This window comes from Lacerta agilis, chromosome 14, assembly GCF_009819535.1.
Source record: "Lacerta agilis isolate rLacAgi1 chromosome 14, rLacAgi1.pri, whole genome shotgun sequence".
In the NCBI taxonomy this organism is placed as follows: Eukaryota; Metazoa; Chordata; class Lepidosauria; order Squamata; family Lacertidae; genus Lacerta; species Lacerta agilis.
In genome coordinates this window covers 24,311,195-24,334,809 of record NC_046325.1, presented here as the reverse complement: position 1 = coordinate 24,334,809, position 23,615 = coordinate 24,311,195, and the positions used below count along the sequence as shown (strand labels likewise).

The 23,615-nt window shown below is 44.2% G+C and overlaps 1 protein-coding gene across 2 annotated transcripts; it reads left to right on the top strand.

Annotated features, from left to right (window-relative positions):
- The first annotated feature begins 4,018 nt into the window (after window positions 1–4,018).
- On the top strand, window positions 4,019–23,045 carry LOC117059166 (cytosolic phospholipase A2 gamma-like). 2 transcript variants are annotated; one of them, XM_033170717.1, is made up of 16 exons: window positions 4,019–4,086; window positions 5,677–5,720; window positions 8,070–8,181; window positions 8,896–9,038; window positions 9,287–9,485; window positions 12,639–12,756; window positions 13,650–13,790; window positions 14,024–14,077; window positions 14,626–14,658; window positions 15,481–15,609; window positions 17,379–17,504; window positions 17,772–17,813; window positions 18,302–18,394; window positions 18,846–19,000; window positions 21,658–21,829; window positions 22,752–23,045. In XM_033170717.1, exons 1-16 carry the CDS (start codon window positions 4,084–4,086, stop codon window positions 22,901–22,903), a joined length of 1,716 nt encoding a protein of 571 aa, XP_033026608.1. In that variant the 5' UTR covers window positions 4,019–4,083; the 3' UTR covers window positions 22,904–23,045. The 2 variants fall into 2 exon arrangements, with proteins under 2 accessions (XP_033026608.1, XP_033026609.1); XM_033170718.1 differs by lacking the exons at window positions 4,019–4,086; window positions 5,677–5,720 and adding an exon at window positions 7,898–7,932 and having other exon boundaries at window positions 22,752–23,044.
- Window positions 23,046–23,615: the final 570 nt, after the last annotated feature.

Genomic DNA, 23,615 nt, shown 5'->3' with positions numbered 1-23,615 from the left:
TCGCCCAATAGCGCCAGGGGATGCAGGCATCCCCTGCTCACGTGGAGGGCTCGTGCTAACTGCAACCCCCCCTCCTTACTAAGGGCAGAAGGGGCATTAACACATTTAAAAGTTATCAGGCTCCTTACTACAGAAATAGAATATGAGAAGCCCAGGCACTTCTACAGATACCACCCCCTCCTACCAGACCTTTCATTCTCCCATGGAAGCCTTCTAACAGCACAGTTGATACAAAATCCAGGGTAGAACAGGGGTGGGGAAAGATGAAGCAGGCCCTGAGGCGGTGTTCATTTGACATCCCTTCTCCTGGAATCCTTCCCACTGTACAGTTGATAGTAGATATTTCATCCCACTTCCCCTTGCCATGCTTCTAGATAAGGAAACCCACTTACCTTTATCTGCTGTTGTTCAGTTAGATGCACCATCCAATGTGTCCTCAATATGATATGGATGGAAAAATAGCCATCTGATTACAGCAACCGTGTTACAGTCCTATTGTTGCACACTACCCCTATCTCTGAGTGGTACGAGATTCCAGGGGTTTCAGGAACTTACCCAGGATCAGTGCTTCCTTTTGTAATGAGGAACAGTGAAGACTGTGGTGTTTTTATGATATATGGTATGGTATATGATATATGAAATGATATATACATATACCTGAGCCTATGATGGAGGGGCTCCCAGCATTAGCACCCGAAGAAGTTCTTGCTTTTCCCATCTCCACAGCTTTGGATTCCAGCAGAAATTAGACATGGCTCCATCTCTCAGTTGCCCAGGCTGCTTCTAATTTCTAGCTTCTAGCTCTCACACCTCAACTCTGGCATTTTGTCCTTCTAACTACCAGAGAATCGAGGGAGAGGGTATACCTATTTGGCCTATGGCACAGAGCCACTTCCTTTGTTACCTTAACAAACCATACTTAGGGGCCATTACCAATTCCAGCAATTGAATCTTTGTTAGATCCAGGAATTTGAAGGTACTCAGGCATACAGCCTCCCCACCCCCCGAACTCACAAAACTGTGTATACTTACTAGGAAGTAAGTCCTATTGATTGGGACGCGGGTGGTGCTGTGGTCTAACCCACTGAGCCTAGGGCTTGCCAATCAGAAGGTCAGCGGTTCGAATCCCTACAACGGGGGTGAGCTCCCGTTGTTCAGTTCCAGCTCCTGCCCACCTAGCAGTTCAAAAGCACTTCAAGTGCAAGTAGATAAATAGGTACCGCTTTGGCGGGAAGGTAAACGGCGTTTCCATGCACTGCTCTGGTTTGCCAGAAGCGGCTTAGTCATGCTGGCCACATGACCAGGAAGCTGTCTGCGGACAAATGCCGGCTCCCTCAGCCTATAGAGTGAGATGAGCGCCGCAACCCCAGAGTCGTCTGTGACTGGACCTAATGGTCAGGGGTACCTTTACCTTTAAGTCCTATTGAAATAGCTGTGATTTACTTTTTGAATAAAGTTGCACAGAGTTTTATAGTTAACTCATTATCCATATGAGTTTTTGTTTATTAATACTTCAGTTAACTTTTTCAATCTGAACGAAAGAAAATCAATCGTTTGAAAGAAAAATGATTTATTTCTTTTAGATAATGCACACATAAACTGTAAAAGTGTTGAAACAAGTCCTCTACCTGATTTACAACTCAGTTCTCAGGTTGCAAATACTGAGTACTTTTAATTGATTGGAGGGGAGAGTAAAGGTAAAATTGTAAAGGACCCCTGGACGGTTAAGTCCAGTTGAATTCGACTATGGGGTGTGGTGCTCATCTCCGCTTTTAGGCTGAGGGAGCCGAGAGAGTGGAGAGTAATATTTTTTTAAAAGATGGGTAGCTTACTGTTGGTAGTGGTGGTGTTTTCTCCTGGCAATTGTCCATTTGCGGCTGTCATACTCTCCCCCGTCCCCAGCCATTAGGATAACATGACACCAACACTGGAATATCATGCTGTAGCGTCATTCTGATGGGCCTCTGGGGAGAAATGGTGGCTGCTAGTTTATATGTATACATGCAATGCACAAAGAACAAGATGCAACCCTGATATACACACACCTTAAAGATATAACTTCAAGGTCAAACTCTATAATCTCCAACTAATTCCCAGAGATAAAAAAAGGACAAATAAGAAACTGCAGTTACCCTAAAAGACAGGTACCAGGAAAAAAGGGGACTGCCCCTTGTAAATAAGTGCTGATGGAAGAGATGCATGAATACGCACATAGCTCGTAACTCTTCAGAAAATATTGCAAAACTTCTTACCTTATATGTAAAGAAACTACTACCATTGGAGACATGAAATGACTCATGTCTTCTGTGCAATCACATATCTTCCTTGTTCCACAACACCTATCCAGGCTGAGTGGAGAATCATTGCAGTGAACCCCAGGTGAACACCGTGGTCCATCCATCTCACAGTCTCCAAAGAACAGAAATGTAAGTACAGCTCTTTCTGATTGCTGTCTTTCCTCGGGAATAGATTCGAGCAAATAGAGGATTATACACAATGATATGCAATGGGAGTTTTTTTTTATAATTCTCTTATAATAAGAGAGCAGCCACCACCACAGAGATGGCAAGTGTGCTGTTAGACTCACACACAAATTCATCCCGCATGCCTGTGTGTTTGTTATTATATCCCACCACCAATCTGTAAGGTTGTTAATGCAGAGAGCTAGTCCCAGGGTCATCACCCAATGAGTTTTTACAGATTATGAGTGAGCAACAGTGGAGGAGAGGACTATTGCTTGTGAGCTTCCAAGAGACACCTGGGTGACAACTGTGGGAAGAAGGATTGACTTGATACAAGAGGTATTTTCTCACGCTCTTTGTCAATTAAGTTTTTTCAGTTTCCAATTTTTCCAATGTTAAATTTAGTTCGCCACATTTCCACAGCAAATTATGATGATTAAAAAAAAAACCTCATGAAAATGCTTCATGTGAATTTATTGTAATAAGCACATTTTTGTCTGCAGTTTTTACTAAAGTGTACATTTTTGCAATATTCTCCCAATAAAATACCGAAGCTGAGAAGTACCGTTGCTTTGGTAGCAGCTGCAACATCATTTTATTTCTACACAATCATCCCAAAAGTTTTAGGGCTGGGGTGACATGGGTGAGTAACTGCTGCTGCTCCTTTTCCCAGTTCCATACCCTTCCCCATTTCCAGCCTCATGTCCTTTTCCCTCCCACCCACTTCTTGTGACCAACTGCTTTTCAGCCATTTGAGTAGCAGTGGAAGATAGGTCACCAGCAAGAGACATTTTAACAGTTTATTTCCATATTTTTACCTCCAACTACCAGCTAACCCATTCACCCATCCTCCTGCTTCTAGTCCCCATGTTTTCTTGCAGCAATTTTTCATCTTGCTAATATATGAAAGAAGGACCCATTCACATGCCAATTGTGCACAAATTTGTTCACTCTTTTTTTTAGGCTGGAGGAGGAGAGAAGGTTTAAATTAACAGTTCTTTAGTGGTTGCAGAGCCCAGAAGGAATTTACCTCCCTTTTCATTTTCCAAGCTTTGGCAATGGCTAAAAAGCAGCTGACTTGAATCCCCTTCTCTATCTTCCATTTTCCTTTTATATAACCAATAATTTGTGTGAAATAGTCATTTCAACTCTTGATTAGTTTAGCGTAACTCAGAAGATCAGAGCAAAAGCTTCAGAAGCAGCCGCTTGCTGGAAATTCACATGATGACTGACTAAGGTAAAATAAAGGGAAGTAAGAGTTGCCAATAGAAAATCAGGGCAAAACCACCAACAATGCCCCCTGTCCTAATCATCAGTGTGCATTGCCTAGCCATTTTGAAAGTTTCCATGGAGCAAAAATGTCTGCAGTTAAAGGGGGGAAAGTATGGGACAACAATGGGAGGAGGAAGATGTCGTGCGGACACCTCTAAATTAATGAGGAAACAAGCCAATGCAAATCCATGGTCTAATTTCCATGAAAACAAGTGAGTATGAATGTTCAATAAATTGGTCATCTGAAAACATCCTGTAAGACACATGCTGAAGACGTTGTGAAATTGTTTCTTTGTTACAGAAAACATTGAAATCTGTGGGTTACCCAATAAATAAAGCAGGAAGAGAAATGGTAAGAAATCTATCCATTATGGAACATTCTCCTCTCCCTCTTGTTTTCCCAGTCAGTTGAATTGTTAGAGACCTTAAAAAACATGAAATCATATTTTATGTGAAACAATGAAATACAGAGCAAGTGAGCAAAACCTGGATAGCGGACCAAGAAAGGAGAGACAAAAGCAACAACCAATCCTATATTACAACAGCAATTTCATTAGCAGGATTGCAGTCCTGAAGAAATCAAAATGGCACTGTCAATGCACAAGAAGGATTGGTGAAACTAAGTATATTGGGGTGGGGGGACCTGAAGCCACATTCCTTTTGAGGTAACTTTATGGGAGCCACATAATAGTGGTAGGTAGGAACAAAGACAAAATATCAACACATTTCAATTTGTGCCTTTGTACAGTGGCTTGTTTCTGCACACTTCCCCTCTCCATCCTCCAGGCAAGCGAGAGGCCTTATCAGAGTTAATGACACAGTCCAGCAAGGCAATAACCACCAGAAGGAGGGCAGTGAGGGGTGTGTCTGAAGACAGGGGCATCGCTAGGGGGGTGCGGTGGGGGCAGTACGCCCCGGGTGACAGGGGTGACAAGTGGCGGCCCCTCCCGCCACTCCCCACGCAACGCCGGTCACCCTGGGAGCAGCAGTGCTGCACGGATGGGGTGCTCCCTCGGCCGTGCGCTGTTGCTCCCGGGGCGACGGAGCGAGCGGCAGGGCATGGGGGTGACAAGTGGCAGCCCCTCCCGCCATTCCCAAGCACTGCCGCTCCCTCCGTCACCCCAGGAGCAACAGCACACGGCCGAGCGAGCACCCCGTCCGTACAGCGCTGCTGCTCCCAAGGTGACCGGCAGCGTGGGGAGTGGCAGGAGGGGCCAGCGCTTGTTACCCCCACGCGCCGCCGCTCGCTCAGTCACCCCGGGAGCAACAGTGCATGGCCGAGGGAGCACCCCGTCCGTGCAGCGCTGCTGCTCCCGGGGTGACCGGCCATGCGTGGGGAGTGGTGGGAGGGGCTGCTGCTTGTCACCCCCACGCGCCGCCACTCGCTCTGTCCCCCCGGGAGCAGCAGCGCACGGTTTGTGCGGTGCTGCTGCTCCCGGGGCAACAGAGTGAACGGCGGCGCGTGGGGGTGACAGGCGGCAGCCCCTCCCACCATTCCCATGCACTGCTGCTCCCTCTGTCACCCTGGGAGCAGCAGCGCATGGCCCAATGGCGGAGTGTGCCTGCACAACTCTGTGATCGGGCCGCCGCTTCCACAGCCTCCTTTTGAGCCGCAGAGCTTAAAAGGGGGCTCTTCGGCTTAAAAGGGGGCTGCAGAAGCGGTGGTGGCACTCCCGGAAACGGCCCGGGGGCGGGGCGCCGTGACGGCACATTGTGATGTCACGACACCCCGCCCCAGGGCGTTTCCTTTGCTGCCCCGGGTACCGCGGAGCCTTACTCCGCCACTGTCTGAAGAGCAAGGGTGGTTAAGGAGTGGGATGTAGCTTGGGGTCAAGGTAGAGGCCTGGGGAGCCACATTGAGGCCTCAGGACCTGATGTCCCACACCGCGATTTTGAAACATTATAGACTCACATTTTCTTTCTGTTTCTTCCTTTGTTAAAGGAAAACGAGGCTATTAATGGAGAAAGCTTGTCTCTTAAACAAAGGTAAGGCAAAACAGTTCAAATTCATTGCAGGTGCTGAAGGTCAGCCAGTGTTGACATATTGTCTGGTTTGGGCCCACCAGTTGCAGTTTAACTTGCAGTGAAGAGCTGCAAGAAAAGGTCTGCTTGGGAAGCAGAGAAAGCTGTGTGGATCACAGCCTCCCTCCCTTGCAGCTCGTAGCACTTCTGCTTGGCTGCCACCACTCCTGGTGATCCCACTGAGGATGGGTGCTGATACCTGGGAGCCCACAGGATGTCAGGGGCACGATCAGATGGCATGAATGCTCCTCTGAACTGGCTCTACTCATGCATGTCATCAGTCAGAGAGTATTCTCTCTGCGCATTCAGCTGTATGCATGGTTTGTGTGTGGGGGGGGATTTTTTTCTGGCTCTGCAGTCGACCTGCATATATTTGGGTTGGAGCCACCTACTTTCATTATCCATGCACCAACGTTTGAAGCGGGAAACTGTGTCACAGTGGATGGTGCATGGCTATTACAATGTGGGTCCTATCAAGCAAAACACAGCTCACCAGTCAGTGATAGGAACATAGCAAGTTGCCCCCTACTGAATCAAACTATTTGTCCATCCAGCTTAGTACAGTGCCAGATAGGCAGAGTAGCCACCAGCCTATGGGCCCCACATCATTTAGGGGCCCCGCAACAATAGATCAAAATAATATGGATTTGATCTTGAATTTGGTTTGTTGCTTGGTAGAACCAAAAATGTATTAGGAGATAATTTGTGAGTGCCCCCCCCCCGAGATTTCAACTGCCTAGGGGCCTCCACAGGATTTAATCTGGCACCGTCTGCACTGACCAACTCGTGATTCTCCAGACGTTTTAGAGAGGGTTCTCTTTCCCAGCCCTTTTAGGAGATCCTGGCTATACAGGAGATACAGATGCTCTGTTACTGAGCTTTGGTCCTTCCTCAAGTAATGTGGACTTCTGAGTGCTTAAATCCACTTTCTGCAGCCCCACACAGGCAGCCAACATAGCCTTTCTGAACTGTCAAGCATGTCTATTGAACTGCACTCAGCTCAAAAGGTCACAGGTTATGTATGCCTGGGTCAAACCAAAGGTAATATTTATCCAGATGTTGTTTGCTAACTAACGATTACCAGAACTGTTCTTGCAAAACCGATGGTTGTGTGAAGAAACTGAGGGCTGCCTTTATGAAAAACAAAGGGGAAACCCTGTAAGATTGCAGAAATGTTTCCTAACTTCAGAACTGTTCTGAAGTTATGAGATGTAGCAGAAGGGTCCACTGACTTTGTCTGACACGCTTGTAAATACTGGGGGACATGAAAAATATACAGCTGTCTCAGAAAGTAGCTTGAAACATGCTCTTGCTGGTGTCCAAGGAGCATGCTTTTAAACAGGCCCAGCTCCAGATTTTGCAGGGCCCCTGGGAATATTGCTCTCAGCTTACCCACCAGTGTTCAGCAGCCTCCTCCATTCTTGCTACCAGTTACCACTGCCCCTGCAACAGTAGTGCTGATGCACCTGCAATCTTGTCCTCACACACTTGCTGGCTTATCTGGTAGTAGTGGAGATTGTGCCAGGTAAGCCCACTCAGAAGTAATCATGAAGGATGAGGGTACATGCCTGTCACCAGCAGCCAGCCAGGCTGTGCACTGCCCAAAAGGTCCTGGGGTCCCTCACCAGGCTGACCTAGCCACACCACCATTCAGGTCCTCAAATGCTTTCAGAAGCAGATGGTGGTGCCTCTTTTGAATGCGAGCCAAGTTCAGCTCCCATCTACCCTACTCTACCCTCATTTGGGTGGTGGTAGCATCACTGGCACTGTGCTAACCCACCCATGCCCCCCCCAAAAAAAACTGTTACCAGCACCAAACCAGTGGCTTTCTCCCTATGGTTACTCAGTGGTGCTGTAGAAGCTGGGAAGGACCAACAAAATCACTGGTAGTGTGACTGTTTCTCCTACATTGATGCTGAGTGCAACCCTGGGCATAGGTTTTCATCCCTGGGGAGTGGACCTAAGTGAAGACTCCATGAGTGTAACCCTCTATGGCCACACTCTCAAGCCAACCCATGATTGGTTCAAAATTGCAGACAAGCAAATTTGAATTTTGCAGCTGGCGAGAGAGGCTGTAGCACCTCCCGACAGCCACTGCAGCCAGAGACCAAGCCATGGAACTGAGGATGGAGGTGGGGTTGGCACAGGGCCACAATCTTCAGGTCACCTGGAAGGGGTGAATGGACTTTATGTTTCTATGAAACTTGAAGCACAAAATGGCAGGTTGTCTGCATGTGCTCCACAGATGACTGGAGTGGAGACTCCCACTTGAATGAGCAACTTTGAAATGATTGACTTTTATTCTTAAACTAGTGATGTGATCCGGATTTCCAGAGACGTATCTGATGAAGAAAAAACAGCTGTTGGCAGAAGAAAAATCAAAGTGCATAATTCTTTTCTGAAGCTTGGGGTCAACACTGCCATGGTAAATTTCCATGGTCTGTATTGCAATATGCTTAAGGGATGCGGCGGTGCTCGCAGTTTGGGTAATAGTGACACAATCTCTGGCAGTGCTGTACATAAAGCCCTGATATTTTTGGGAAAGGGGGCAGCCTGTCATTGGCTGAGCTACTCAGGTGCTGTAGAATGGACAAGGCAGGCAAATGACCAAGGCAAAGGGGCTTGAAAAAATGAATAGACAAAAGGCAAAGTGAGTGTGGGGGTGGCTAAAACATGGGAGGCTGGGAGAGAAGATGGCCAGAAGCAGAATTTGGAGAGGAAATTGGGGCTACAGTAGAGTTGTGTTACGGAAGATTAAATTGCAATAACTAACAGCAATTGATTTCCTATTGTTCTTCCAAAAACTACACAATCAATCAATATTTCATGAAGGAAGAGAATATATTGTTCCCTACATAACTTAACTTCACCAGTAGCAGACAGCAGGTTGGGATGGCAGCAGTCTTCTGACTCCCTGGTTATCAATTTGCTTTTGCTTACAGGTGGCTAGAGAGGGGTGGATCTTGCTGCCAGCTTGCCCCTCCCACTCTACCTCCTGTTAAACAGCAGGTTAGGAGAGCACCAATATAGCACCATGTCTTCTGCTACCATGCACCATCTGTTTCTAGTTTCACCGCTTGCTGTTACGTTGTAAAAAGTATTTGTGATGACAGTTATTTATCTTTCCCCTCTTCCCTAGAGTTCTGTTCCTAATGTTGCCCTATTAGCATCTGGTGGAGGGTTGCGGGCCATGATAGCACTTCAAGGGGTTCTGGGAGAACTTCAGAAAGAGGATTTGTTGGGTGCTGTGATGTATCTCTGTGGAGTATCAGGTTCTACCTGGTAAGTGGACATAAATTATATTCATTGATGACTGGCATAACCATTTGAAGAAGTAGGAACCTAGGTTGTCTCTAATGGCTATTGGATTTGATAAAGAAAGCTCTGTCCAACATAGGAACATCCTAAATTGTATTATATTGATTCAGGCCTTTGGTGTATCCATCTCAGCATTATCTACGGTGATTGGCAATGATCCTCCAGGAAAAGTCTTCAAAGCTTTGTTCATTATGCTTTGTTTTTTCTCCAAGGTGTATGTCATTCATCTATGAACATGAGGAATGGATGGGAAAGCTTCCTATTTTGGAAGCAAAGATGTGTGACAATCTTGTAAATAAATCATGGGATCCCAGCAAATCCCTGGATGCCCTTGTAGAACCAAGTAAAGATGATACATACTCCTTGACCGATTTCTGGGGCAGTGTCATTCTCTATGCAGTGTTGCATGAGGCAAGTATACTACCTCCTTTCCACAGATACTTTGTGGTTGCACAGAATTGCTGCTGCTGTTGTTGTTGTTTTGGGGGAGAGACTTGAAAAGCATTGTATATGCTTTTTTTTAAAAGCATACACACCTATGCCACAGTCCAAACAACTGTGCAACTCTCTTTGTACATCCTATGTTCCTTCTTCCCCAATGAGAAACCACAGTTGCAACACAACCACATCCAGATCACATAGTAAACTGATTTAGAGGCTGCAGGAAGATCCAGATGCCATTTATGCTGCAGCTTGTCAGCAAGGGCACGGCCTACAGGAAGCCTTGTGGAGATTTTCCATCATTCCACCAAAAATGGCAAACAACGTATATTTTTACTCTACAAAAAATAGGGTTTGGTGCCGGATAATGGCGGAGTGGAGCTGAATCAGCTCCAGTCCCCGGGGGGTTTTAGGGGTCTCCTTGTCTGCGCCAAGGGCCCCTTAAAGCCACGGGAAGAGCGTCCCGTGGACCGCGGCCTCGTGGGTCCCAGACGTGCCGTCTCTGCTCTTGATTGACCCTCGTAAGGGGGGGAATTCAAGCGAGCGGAGCTACCGACACGGGACTGAAGAGGCGGATGCACCCCCCCCGGGAGATCAAAGCAGCAATTCTGCCAGACCTGAGCACCAAGCTTTTCCTGCTAACTTCAAAGAAAAAAGAAGAACCCCGGCTGCTGTAAGTACGGGACTAATTGGATTTACATTTGAATAATTGGCAACCGGGAGGGATGATAAAAGGAAGCCCGTCCCTCTCCTTTGTTGTGCAGAGGAGGTAATTAAGCTTCAAGCGGCTGCAGCTGCATCACTAGACACAATGTTGCTACGAAGCATTTTGACAGAGAAGATGGATTAAATCCCAATTTGAGGGATTGAAGATTTTGGAAATATCTCTTCTGTGGCTTTTGGAATTATTTTTGGCACCCTGTCTCAGGGAAAATGGCGTTGGAAAACTAATACGCAAGATGGAAAATTACTGACATTTGACACCCTTTGTTTTCTCCAACCATGCTTGCTTTCGCTTTTAAACTGATTCTAGATCCGGGTATTACCCAGGAACAAAGAACAATCCTTCTGCAATTGGAGTTTGTGAATCGGAAAATGGACTGGCTAGGACGTAATTTCAAAGAAATCTGTTGTGGAGCAGGAGAGACCAGCCAGATCTGGGAGAATTTTGATAATTTGGAAGCAGATTTCTCCAGGGAACTGGGGGAGGTGCTGGTGAAATGGGATGAATTGATTCAGCAACCCCAGGTAAATGGACGGCCCTGGTGTAGTGAGAAACACAGGGCTGATGTTTTGACTGGAGCTACGAGATTCAGTCTCTGGAGTGGGAGTCCAGAGATGAAGTTGAGAAGATTTTTGAAGACACAAGTGGAAGGAAACCAAAATTGCGAAATGGAGTTGCTGGGAGAGGAGAGCTGGTGCCTCCTGAGGCGCCCAAGGAGGAGATCTATAAATTTTAAGATGATACTGAACAAGGACAACAGAGGGGAATGTAAAGATGAATGGTGGGGGGGCATGGGAGAGAGCAGAAAAATGGTGAGAAGGGGAATAGGGTGAAAAGGATAAAAATTGAATTAGGATGGATTTATGGTACCCTGAAGATAGTGTGTTAAGATTTTAGGATTTTGATGTTAGGTTTTAAGATTTTGATGCTACGATTTTGGGAATTTTGAATTAGTGAAGAGATATGTAACCAATTAATAGCAGCAGCTCAAGTGAAAAGAAGTATAAGATTGATTTAAGAATTATTTCATGATACTATAAGATGTTAAGTCTTTATGATATTACAAAAGGTTGGATAATGAATTGCAATGTTAAAAATGGATGTTACCAAAGTATATTAGTATTGAAGGCAGAGGAGGGAAAGCGGGGGAGGTCCCTATAGAAGGTCAGAAACTAGATTTTGTTAAGTAGCAAGAGATAGATTGGTGTTCCAGTTTAGGTATGTATTGGTTCTGGTTTTGTTTTAATTGTTTTCTTTGTCGATTGTGTTTATGTAATGTGTTTTTTTTTATTGTGTTAATGTTGGTGTTTATGTTATGTTATGTTTTTCTCTTGTTTTATTGGAAAATAATAAAAATCTTATAAAAAAAAAATATTTTTACTCTACAAAAAATAAATAATAAAATGGTGGTGGTGAATAGAAGTGATCCCCATAGTAATAAACATAATGCTGACTTAGTATTTCCATTACAAGCAGAATTTGAGTTGTGATTTCAATTAGAATAAGTAGAACCTGCAACAAAATAGTGCAGAGATGAGGCTGGGGATGTTAGGAGCTATGCTTTAGCCCCCCCTGTGTCCACGGTCGCGAGCCCACTACCACCACCACGGGCATGGGGCTTCAGGCCAAACCGAGCAGCTGGACGGTGAAAAACAAACAAAACGAAACAAAAATTGCAGTGTAGAATACTTCTTTTCAGGATACCCCCCCACACCCTCCTCCAGATGTTTGGCATTCTAAACCTTTATTGGGTTCTGTTTTGTTTGTGTGTGTTTTGTAGGGGATACTTAGTTGTTGTTTATTTTATTTTTTAAATGTACTTCTGAAAATCTCAAAGAAACCCTATGTTGATACTTCCCTCTTGTTTCTTAGTAGTTCTGTTTTGGCTATAATCAGATTTCATTTTCTTGTAATGTAAACAATCACGTTTGGACAACATCACCCATGTTATCAAATAAACAAATCAAACACAACCAAATTCCAGAAACTGTGCAGTTGGCAGCGGGGGCAGTGGGGGTTAAAATATTGAATCACTACACTAGAGGTAAGCTACAGTAGTCCAGAAGTATCCAAGTGATCAGTTTTCCTATTCTAAATGTGGCATACTCAGTAGGAATAACAACTTATCTCAGGCAATAATGCTGCTAGCACTCACTAACTGTGCATGTCAAGCTACACATGAGATAAAAAATGTGTTTGCTTTCAAAATGTTATTTGTTTATTGTTAAATGCAAATAGCATCAGCTGGCAGGGCTTATAACTTACCAAAATCGCAGCAGGTACAGAGGAGGAACTTAACACTTACCTTCCTTGTTTGGAACTGGGGAAAAACCCTCTCTGAAGCTGTTATTTGCATTGGGACGATATTCTCCCTCACTAGTGAGTCGCTTTCTCTACAGCTAGATTATCGTCATTTGTCCAAGGAAAGGATGGCCTCTTTGAATGGGGCAGTTCCTTACCCCATCTATGCAGTGGTGGATTCAAACAAATTAGATGACACCAGTAAAACCCATCCAGGTAAGAAACAAAACAAATCAGCAACTATATATGGCCATTTCTCATGTTGCCTAATGTTCCCATAGAAATCAATACAACTTAAAAGGGCTTGGGCCTTATCCATATGTTCATGGGTCTTCTCTATGCCTGAAATCACTGTCCATTGGGTCTCCTTGAAGCCTGATTAACATTGCCTATAACCCAACTGTTATACTCTTCCAACAATAATCTCTATGTGTGTTAAACTTATCCAAGGAGCATGTGCAACTGTTATTGGAGGCTGCCCTTGGGTCAACGCAATTGACAGACAGTGGGCTGAACTAATGTAAGAACATTAGATGAGTCCTTCTGCAACCGACCAAAGGACTACCTGGAACAGCATCCTGTTCTCACAGAGGTTGAACAGATGTCTCCAAGTAGGTCCTCTTACCCATAGGTGCTAGGGGTGCAGGGCACCCGGGCACCAGGCTCCCAGGGGCTCCAGGTTGAGAGTCTGGGGCCCAAGAGTTGAGTCTGGGGAAGAGCCTGCCTGTTGGTTGGAGTGCTGCGGTGGGCTCTTCTGCTGTGGGTGACTCTGCGCTGCGTGTTCAGGGGCGACCGAGCCAGCGAGACACTGAGGTGGCCGGCCAGCTCCGCCCTCCTGCACATGTGGGACTGGACAAGCTGGGGGGGGGGGGCCGGGTGGATCTTTGCACCCCAGCGCCGTGTATGCTTAAGACAGCCCTGCCTCCAAGAATGGAGGCAGGGCATAGCCAGCCAATTAACTAAATAGAAATTTGTATAAACAATAGTTTGTGAGATGTGGTTGAAAAGGAACACGACAAATACAGAAGCTGATACAGCAAAAGAAGTCTATGTGTGCAAGCAATTGTTTCCCACACTTTCTGACACTGATTTCCTTCTCTTTTTTTAAGGTATATGGTTTGAATTCACTCCCCATGATGCTGGATTCTTTCACCCTGGTGCATTTGTTGACATGAGGCTGTTGGGCAGCACATTTGAGAATGGTGTGCTGAGAATACTCAAGAATGAAAAAAGCATTTCTTACTTGAGAGGTAGTGCTGACTTTACAGGGGGAAGAGGCAGCAACATGACTTATTCATGCAGTATCCAAGCTTCAGACCAGTTCACGTGCTCAGTGATTCCCCACCTTCCCGCACTGAACCGAGCATGTTCCCTCTGCTCTGTTTAGTGGCATACAGTTATGATTAATGTATGCCACTATACATAGTGCTATCCTGCAAATTTCCTAGAAAATGCCATTTCCATTTCCTTCCTTCTCTTTCAGGCTTATGGGGAAGTTCATTTGCAGATCGCAAAGAAGACGTGAAGGAAATAGAAGGTTTTGTATGTTTAGCCTATTGGACCCAGCTAGGGAAAGCTCCTTCCTGGTATGGATTCCGAAGGCACAGCCCATGTGTGCACACTTGGAAGTGGTTGTGTAGCTTATGTGGAGCCCTGAAGAAAATAATCTGGCCTTCTATGTCCTTACGACACTAACATGCTATTGTGGCCAGACTGCCCTCACTTTATTTGCCAACACTTGACAACTTGTACTTGTACAAAGCAACACTTTTTTTGAGGGGAGTGGTTGGGTCCATGATCCCCTGCTGCTCTGGGCCTCTTCACCCTGACCACAATTCTTCTCTCTGCCACAGGGATGGGAATCCTGTGGGCCTCCTGATGTTGATCAAACACCCATCAGCCCCAGCTAGCATAGCCAATAATTATGGGTAATGGAAAACACAGCCCAGTTAACACCTGGAGGAACACAGATTCCCCATCTATTAAAATATTCCTATAGCTATGGAAATATTAATATTCCTATAGATATGGAAATATTAATATTCCTATAGCTATGGAAATACAATGTACTTCTCACATTTTCAGGTTATATCAAACACCTGGGAGAACAAGCTTCAGGTAAGTCCTTGGCATTGCTTGAATTTTTTGCCATCAGTCCCTCTCAAAAGGATGCCTTCTTTATTCGGGAGCTTTGCAAACCTATATGCACATGTTTGCTCTACGCAAAATGGAAAGTAGTTTCAGACGAAAGGGTCAAAGGTAGGAAGGTCAGCCTGTGAGGAAGCAGCTTTAGCCACTATTTAAGTTAGGAAAACATTCTGTTATCAGGAAAGATTTGTTGGGCTGGAAGATAAGTATTGCTATCTCCTGAAGTATTATGCAATAGCAGGTGGGGAGTGCATTTGACTTATGGCTGTGTTTCAGCAAGGGTTATCCAATACTATAGAAACCCTGACAAGTTATGCATATCCCATAGCTATCAAAGGTTTAGAGGAAGGTAGTTAGAAAAGGTTGCAGAAAGAAATGGATTTAAGGTGCATTTGCAGAACTTTTTGAATTGAGGTTTTTTTTTTATTGCTACTTCTCCTTCCCAAGGGAGAAATCTGTCAATGATGTCATGGCTCACCTATCTTATAGGCAATACATTTATTCCAGCAGTGAAATAAGGATGGGACATCTAGGAGCTGGGGATTCTTGACTAGAGCCAGCATGGGTGGGTGGGTGGGATTTCAGGGATGATCCAATAAATCAGGCACATCTCATTTAGCATGTTATTCTCTCTGTATTTTGAAGCCTGGCCTGCCTTGCCCATTTTTATCAGCACTGTCACATTCTCTACAATATGTTGCATCCTAACTTTTGGAATAATCCAACCACTGATTCCCTATTTGTAAGCTTTATTCCTTTCTCGTTGCTTGCATTTTTGGGCTCTCTTTGAAGCTTCCAGTTGTCACTGTATATATTGCCAGGCTGCTTCACATGCAATAAAGCTTCTGATTCATGCCATGGAAGGGACAGCACATGAACATCAGGATGAAAACATCACAAACATTATGGAACTTCTTAAAGGTAAGAGGAAGCTGAGGAATGACTGGTGCCCATTTTTCCTGCACAGATCTTCATGCTCCCAGCAACCCCTTCAAAGTGTATAGTGTGTGTGATTAGGACTATGATTATGGCAGCAAATTGTACCCATGACTTAAATCAAGGATGGAGAATTGAATCTTACCAACCAGCTAGGTTCAGATCTCCTTCGACACCCAAGGGACACTTTGGCAGGTGGGCAGGGGCAACCACCTGACAATCACTTGGCAATGCCATGGAGTCAGGTGAAGCATTTCCCTCTGCCTGTGTAATTTAATTTCAAACCATGCAGACAAAGAAAATGTTTCCCTGCAAGGTTCGCTGTAGGCACCAATTAAGTAGGGCGTTCTTGAGCAACCAGCATTGCATTGCCACCCAGTTCAAGAGGGTATGTGTTGACAAGTGCTCTTGGGACCTGGGACCTTTGTTCTGCCAAATGCTGACATCTACTATATGTATGTGCGTGTGAGGCAGGGATCTAGAGGAGTCCCCTCTGTTCATCTTCATGGTAAGTTGGCAATAGAAAAACCACATCAGGCCCATTGCTCGGTGTCATTGCCCATGTGAGGAGATACATGGAGGAGTTGCCTGCAGGTAGCGGAGTCTTTAGTCAGTTTGATTGTTGTTGTTGTTCAGTCGTTCAGTCGTGTCCGACTCTTCGTGACCCCATGGACCAGAGCACGCCAGGCACGCCTATCCTTCACTGCCTCTTGCAGTTTGGCCAAACTCATGTTAGTAGCTTCGAGAACACTGTCCAACCATCTCATCCTCTGTCGTCCCCTTCTCCTTGTGCCCTCCATCTTTCCCAACATCAGGGTCTTTTCTAGGGAGTCTTCTCTTCTCATGAGGTGGCCAAAGTACTGGAGCCTCAACTTCAGGATCTGTCCTTCTAGTGAGCACTCAGGGCTGATTTCTTTGAGAATGGATAGGTTTGATCTTCTTGCAGTCCATGGGACTCTCAAGAGTCTCCTCCAGCACCATAGTTCAAAAGCATCAATTCTTCTGCGATCAACCTTCTTTATGGTCCAGCTCTCACTTCCGTACATTACTACTGGGAAAACCATAGCTTTAACTATACGGACCATTGTCGGCAAGGTGATGTCTTTGCTTTTTAAGATGCTGTCTAGGTTTGTCATTGCTTTTCTCCCAAGAAGCAGGTGTCTTCTAATTTCGTGACTGCTGTCACCATCTGCAGTGATCATGGAGCCCTAGAAAGTGAAATCTCTCACTGCCTCCATTTCTTCCCCTTCTATTTGCCAGGAGGTGATGGGACCAGTGGCCATGATCTTAGTTTTTTTGATATTGAGCTTCAGACCATATTTTGCGCTCTTCTCTTTCATCAGTTTGATTACTGTATAGCCAAAGTGGTGAAACTATGGTCTTCCAGATGTTGTTGGACCCTAGCTCCTCAAAGCCTCAGGCAGACTGGCCAAGGGTCAGGGGTCATAGGAGTAAGAATCCAACAATATTTGGAAGGCTGTTGACTCCCTACCCCTGCTCTATAGGTTAATTGATAAAGTTGAGACCTATTTATACCACACATTGGAGCCAATTTCTAGTGCAATTTTTCCCTATACTGGAATTCCTCCAAATATAATTGGAGGAGTAGTATTTGAGAATGAAGGCTGAAATCTCAAAAATGTGAAATACAAGTGTTACAAAGGTTTTAGTTTCGTGAAACTTAATTTTAATCTGGTTAGACCAGATGGATATGCTTTTCCATTATTCCAGTCTCATTTTACGTTCTTTGATAGATCAAGTAGGCAGCAATACCTACAACTTCCTCAGTTTATTGAAGGACAAACACAACACTCTAGACAAGCCTGGAAGAGTGGCACAGTTTTTGACACTGGCTGACATGTTTACCCAAGAATTTGCAGGTAAGTACGGCTATGAATTTCAAAACTTCCAAAGAATTCTGTTATAGTGCAATCTTAGATATGCACATTTTTATTCAAAAAGAAGCCCCACTATGTTCAATGGAGTTTGATCCTACATAAATGTGAAGGATTGGAAACCTAATCAACTTCTGCTCCATGTACAAGAAGCATATTGTAACAATCTTACAGTTTAGATGTCTTATAGTGCACCCATTTTATTGCATTTTATTGCCTAGTCTCAATGCTATGATGCTTTGCTTTTGACAGCTAGGACATCTCCATTCACACATCATGAAGAAACAAAGAGAAGTAAGTAATTCACACATTTTATACATCATTTAAAAAAAAAACATTTTGCAAATTATTTGTATATCACAAAGGTTTGTGATGAGAATCTGCAGATATGAAAATAAGATTATAAGGTGTGTGTGTGTGTGTGTGTGTGTGTGTGTGTGTGTAGTTTTATATCCATTCATTTTTAATTTTATTAGTATTTATTTATAAGGGACTTTATAAACCACCAACTCATTAAATTATTAATGCCATGTACAATAAAAATAATCAAAACATCATTAAATGATCACACATTTATCAGTATGTATTATACACAATATTAGCTTCATAATAGGACTAGGTGTCACCCTTCCCATTTTTCACCTTTGCCAATCATATAAAGCTTTCAAAGTGTTTTAAAAGTATTTTTTATTATTATTATTATTATTATTATTATTATTATTATTATTAAAAAATTCTCAGACATCATTGTGTTCATTTCTAACCTAGTTTTTATTTTGCAGGTATATGGGATACATTGAGAATACTGTCAAAAACTGTTTATTGTCTCTTCAAATGGAAATGGGGGACCATCTCCAACTATATTTACAAATACTGTAAGGAAAACCACACACACCATTAATGATTGCGATAATGGTGGTGTTAATATTTATTTGTAATTATTTTGCGTTTGCTCATCACTTTCTACAAAAATGTCTCAAAGCAACTTACAAAAATACATTTGGAGGGGAAGAACCAGAAACGACCATTGAATTTCTTGGAGGACAGAATAGAAAGAAATGGATTGGGGGGGGGGAGACCCAGCAACCATTAGCCTGTCTGCTTAGCAGCCAAAAATGAATAAATAGCCACTAAAAATGGAAATAGGGCTGGCCAGGTAATTGGGGGAGGGTGGGGTTGTACAGCCTTGGCCAGAATCTGTGCAAAAGGCTTTCACACACTGTGTCTAGTTTGCCCTGCCACCTCTAAAGATGGCAGAGAATGCATGCTTTTGAAACAGTTCCTGAAAACAAATTATTAAGGTAATACCCGACTCTCTCTCCTTAGCCAGCCTTAATGACAAGAATCTCACAGGCAAGGAAGAACTTCGTTTGGCCGATGCTGGCTTAGCCATGAATTCTGCTTATCCGCTCGTACTCCGTCCTGAACGGGAAGTCAAACTCATTCTTTCCTTTGACTTCAGCAGTGGAAATCCTTTTGAGGTAGGTTTGTTGTGTTGGGTCATGATATAGATTTCATTTTTTAAATTATCAGTGCTGGCAGCAAAGCTCACTGGGCTCAGGATTGGTGATGAGATGCAAAGGCTTGTAATGCTCACCTCCAAGAAAAAAAAAAGTGAATACTGCACATTATATCTCAGCTGGAGAATAATTCCTGATAAACCCAGGCAATCCCTAACCTCTCTTTCTCCCATCCATGCTGCTCCGTTTCTTCCTCCCTTCTTCAATTTGAATGAGGTGGTGAACTTTTTTTTTTTTAACAGCTCAGGGGATAAATACCCTTCTAGAAAACTTTTCAGGGGCCACATGCTTTACAACCACTACACTTACAGGTAGTAGCTGCCACCAGCCCAGTAGGACTTCCCCCTGCCTGCAACAACTTGCCAAAAGGCAATTGAGCAGATTCAGTAGCAAAAGTGGAATGAGAAACATGAATTTTGTCTTTGCATAGTAGGGGTTTTTTCCTGTACATGCACGCAGAGGCGTAGCAAGCCCAAGTGGTACCCGGTGCGGATATTTTTGTCAACCCCCCCCCCCACATCCGCCCACACCCCTTGAAGTCACTGTGACTTCAAGGGGTGTGGGCGGATAGTACCCCAGGTCCAAGTGGACTGAGTAAAGCAAGCACAGCTAATGCTTTTGCAGTGCTGTGGTGAGTCCTAAGCCCAAAGCCACTGGATTTGCTCTGGCTTGTGCTTGAGGCTCTAGGTGGAGGTGCCAAATGTCACCCTTTGAAGATGGCACCTTTGTACCCCCTGAGAGGGCAGTGCCCTGGTGAAATGTGCCAGGCTGCTGGGTGGAGCCCTGGCTGGGCAGAGCTGTGCTTCTGTGGCTCTTCGCAGCAGGAAAGAAAAAGCAAAGTGTGTGCTGTGTAAGCCAGCTGCTGCACTGAGCAACTTAGGAGTTGTGGGGTGGGCATTCTGAGAGTCACCCCCCCTCCCCTGGAACCTGGGGCAGCCTGCCCCCTGCCCCTCCTAGTGATGACCCTGCATGCACGCACACACACACACACACATGCACACATACCAAAAATAAAATTAAAATCTTTCTTCAGCCTCCATCTAGTCAAGCCAGAAGCATTGTCAGAGTTTAAGGAAGCATTCTTGCCAGACAAAAAAAAGAACATGCGAAAGGGGTGGATTTGCAAATGCCAGATAGAGAGATCTGAAAGGCTGCATTTGTCCCTGCTTTAAATCATTGTTATTTGGCTAGTACAGCAGGTATAATGGTGCCCCGGGCGTGGAAAGAAGAAACAAAGTGTAATAAGTCACACAGGTGACTCAAGGGTACTGGGCCTCTGATGGTTTGCCAAAATTTGAGTAAGGGTGCTTTTAGTCTAGACAACTAGGCAATTGCTGTGCCTGGATACTGCTGGTATGTCCGCTCACCTTTTCTGGTGGGTGGCGTTGCGGGCCCCTGCAGATAGATAGATAGATAGATAGATAGATAGATAGATAGATACTTTATTGTCATTGTAAATATTACAACGAAATTGAATGCCATCCCACATTTATAGCCACATATACGCATTTATACATTTACAACCACACATACACATACATACCATCTATCACGACTTGCAGTGATCAAGGTTGCTATACCTGCTTCTTTTTAAGTGGAAAGATCAGAAGTCTTTTCTGTGTAGAGGTGACATCTCTCTGCAGAGCCAAATCATCCATGGTGCCTCAGTGGTGTAGCATGGTTTGCCAGCATCTGAGGTTGTGGAAGGGAAATGGATGGAGCAAACATATGCATCCAACTGCCTAACGGCATGCACATCACCCACAAGATTGCAGCTGCAGAGATAAGAAAAGAAGAGTGGTTCCATTGTTTGGAGAGGTCACTTCCTGGTTCACATGGAGAAGCCATTTTCAATGGAGCCCAGTGACAGAAGTATTGAGGCAGCACCATGTGTTGAAATTTTATACCCCTAACAATTTTTCTCCTGGGCAACTGCCAGTGGGGTGTCCTGCCCGCGGACTGTCTCACCAAGGTGGTGCATGCTCTGGTTATCTCCCGCTTGGACTACTGCAATGCGCTCTATGTGGGGCTACCTTTGAAGGTGACCCGGAAACTGCAATTAATCCAAAATGCGGCAGCTAGACTGGTGACTGGGAGTGGCCGCCGGGACCACATAACACCGGTCCTGAGAGATCTGCATTGGCTCCCAGTACGTTTCCGAGCACAATTCAAAGTGTTGGTGCTGACCTTTAAAGCCCTAAACGGCCTCGGTCCTGTATACCTGAAGGAGCGTCTCCACCCCCATCATTCAGCCCGGACACTGAGATCCAGCGCCGAGGGCCTTCTGTCGGTTCCCTCACTGCGAGAAGCAAAACTACAGGGAACCAGGCAGAGGGCCTTCTCGGTAGTGGCGCCCGCCCTGTGGAACGCCCTCCCATCACAGGTCAGGGAAATAAACAACTACCTGACATTCAGAAAAAACCTGAAGGCAGCCCTTTTTAGGGAAGTTTTTAATGTTTGATATTTTTGTATTTGATTTCTGTTGGAAGCCGCCCAGAGTGGCTGGGGAAATCCAGCCAGATGGGCGGGGTACAAATAATAAATATTATTATTATTATTATTATTATGCTCAGACAACAATTTCCACATTCCTTCCCTGCATTTTTTTCTCTTCATAGACAGTCAAAGAAGCAGCCCTGTACTGCAAGGAAAATCATCGTCCTTTTCCTGATATTGATGTCTCAGAGTTGGACAAGAGTAAAGACAGTCCCTATGACTGCTACATTTTCCAAGGACATGATTCTCCAACTGTCATGCATTTCCCACTCTTCAATACAGTGAACTGCAAAGGTATATTGTGTTTGGGGATTGCTTAGAAGGGGACATACATTTATTATTGTTATTGAAAATTTATTTATTGTCCCACCTTCACTCTAAGGTCCCAGGGCAGGTTATGGCATTAAAAAGATTATTACAGACAATTAAAAACAAATTTCATTGTTTAGTGTGGACTAATGATCTTTTTGGAAACTTATTGATCCCTGGAAGATAAATCTGGCAATTCTGGCCAAATTGCTACCTTGTGAAATTGGCTCACCCAATAATTGTTATAACTGGTCGCCCTGGGAGGAAGATGCTAGACTAGATAGGCCTTTTGGCCTGATGCAGCAGGAATCTTATGTTCCTATAAAATTGAGGAGTTCAAGTTCTACTGAAGTTTTACAAGTTTTTTTGTTTTGTTTTAAGATAGCTGGGATTAACGTTGGAGTTCTCACTAGCTCCATAGTCAATGTTGTTGTTGTTGTTCAGTCGTTCAGTCGTGTCCGACTCTTCGTGACCCCATGAACCAGAGCACGCCAGGCACGCCTATCCTTCACTGCCTCTCGCAGTTTGGCCAAACTCATGTTAGTAGCTTTGAGAACACTGTCCAACCATCTCATCCTCTGTCGTCCCCTTCTCCTTGTGCCCTCCATCTTTCCCAACATCAGGGTCTTTTCTAGGGAGTCTTCTCTTCTCGTGAGGTGGCCAAAGTACTGGAGCCTGAGAATGGATAGGTTTGATCTTCTTGCAGTCCATGGGACTCTCAAGAGTCTCCTCCAGCACCATAGTCAATAGCTAAGCCTATATAATATAAGCTGGACATGTCCCTGCCCCATCCATTCATGTAACAGGTGCTTTGAAGAACATGTGTGGTTAAGTGTTACACAAAGTGTTTCCAAGTGAATAGCAAGTCACTTGCTTATGTACATCCTCTTTCTTTTTTCTTTTAAAGATAAAGTAGCTGAATGGAGAGAACAATATCCCACCCTCAAAGTTTCTTACAAGGAGCAGGAGGTCAAAAACCTCCTAGAAGCAGCAAAAGCAAACGTGAGGAATAACAGAGGAAGAATCCTGCAAGCGATGAAAAGCATGCTGGTTCCTTAACAGCTTTTCATTCCAATTTTGAGTTTGGAGGTTCTGGTCCATATTTTCCTTTCGCCTCTTTTCTAAGTGGGAGCTACTCAGCACCGCATGATTCTGTGCAGCATGCTTCTAATGTCACCACCAGGAAACAATATTTTCTAAAGAAAATGTTTGCCCCCCCCTCCAAAAAAAAAACATGGCTATTGTATTTTGCTATGCATATTGCCTTTTCCTTCACAGCTGCTTCACATTTTAAAACACATAGTTCTTTGTATTATAAAGAGTATTATTCTTTTTTCCACTTTTCTTAATCTTAACCTTTTCTTTGTAGAAAACATATTACTAAAAATAAAAGTTTTTCAAGAGAATTGATGACAACAGGTCATCAAGGATACAGGGGGCATGGATTACAAAAAGACATTTATAACATACAAAAACTTTTCTGACGTTTTTAAAAGCATACAGAGAATAGATTTTTAAAATGGACTTTAAAATTAAAAGATAATAGTTTGCTTTATGAAATTTAATAATTTTCACTCAGTTGCTATGGGAAGGAAAGTAGATATTATCTTGTTGAAGTACTTTTCTATTACATATATTTTTTTTCTGTTTTAAGTACTGATCAGAATTTGCTGATTTATTTCTTCATATTTGCACCAGGGGTACTATATGCATAAGAAACAGAAGGAATGAAGAATTCTTGTTCATTGCAATTTTGTGTGTGCTTGTGATG

Bases quoted from the DNA above. Each gene is read 5' to 3' on its own strand.
- LOC117059166 (XM_033170717.1), top strand. The intron at 12,757-13,649 runs GTAAGAAACAAA...TCTTTTTTTAAG, and splicing joins CACCAGTAAAACCCATCCAG to GTATATGGTTTGAATTCACT. The intron at 21,830-22,751 runs GTATATTGTGTT...TTTCTTTTAAAG, and splicing joins CAATACAGTGAACTGCAAAG to ATAAAGTAGCTGAATGGAGA.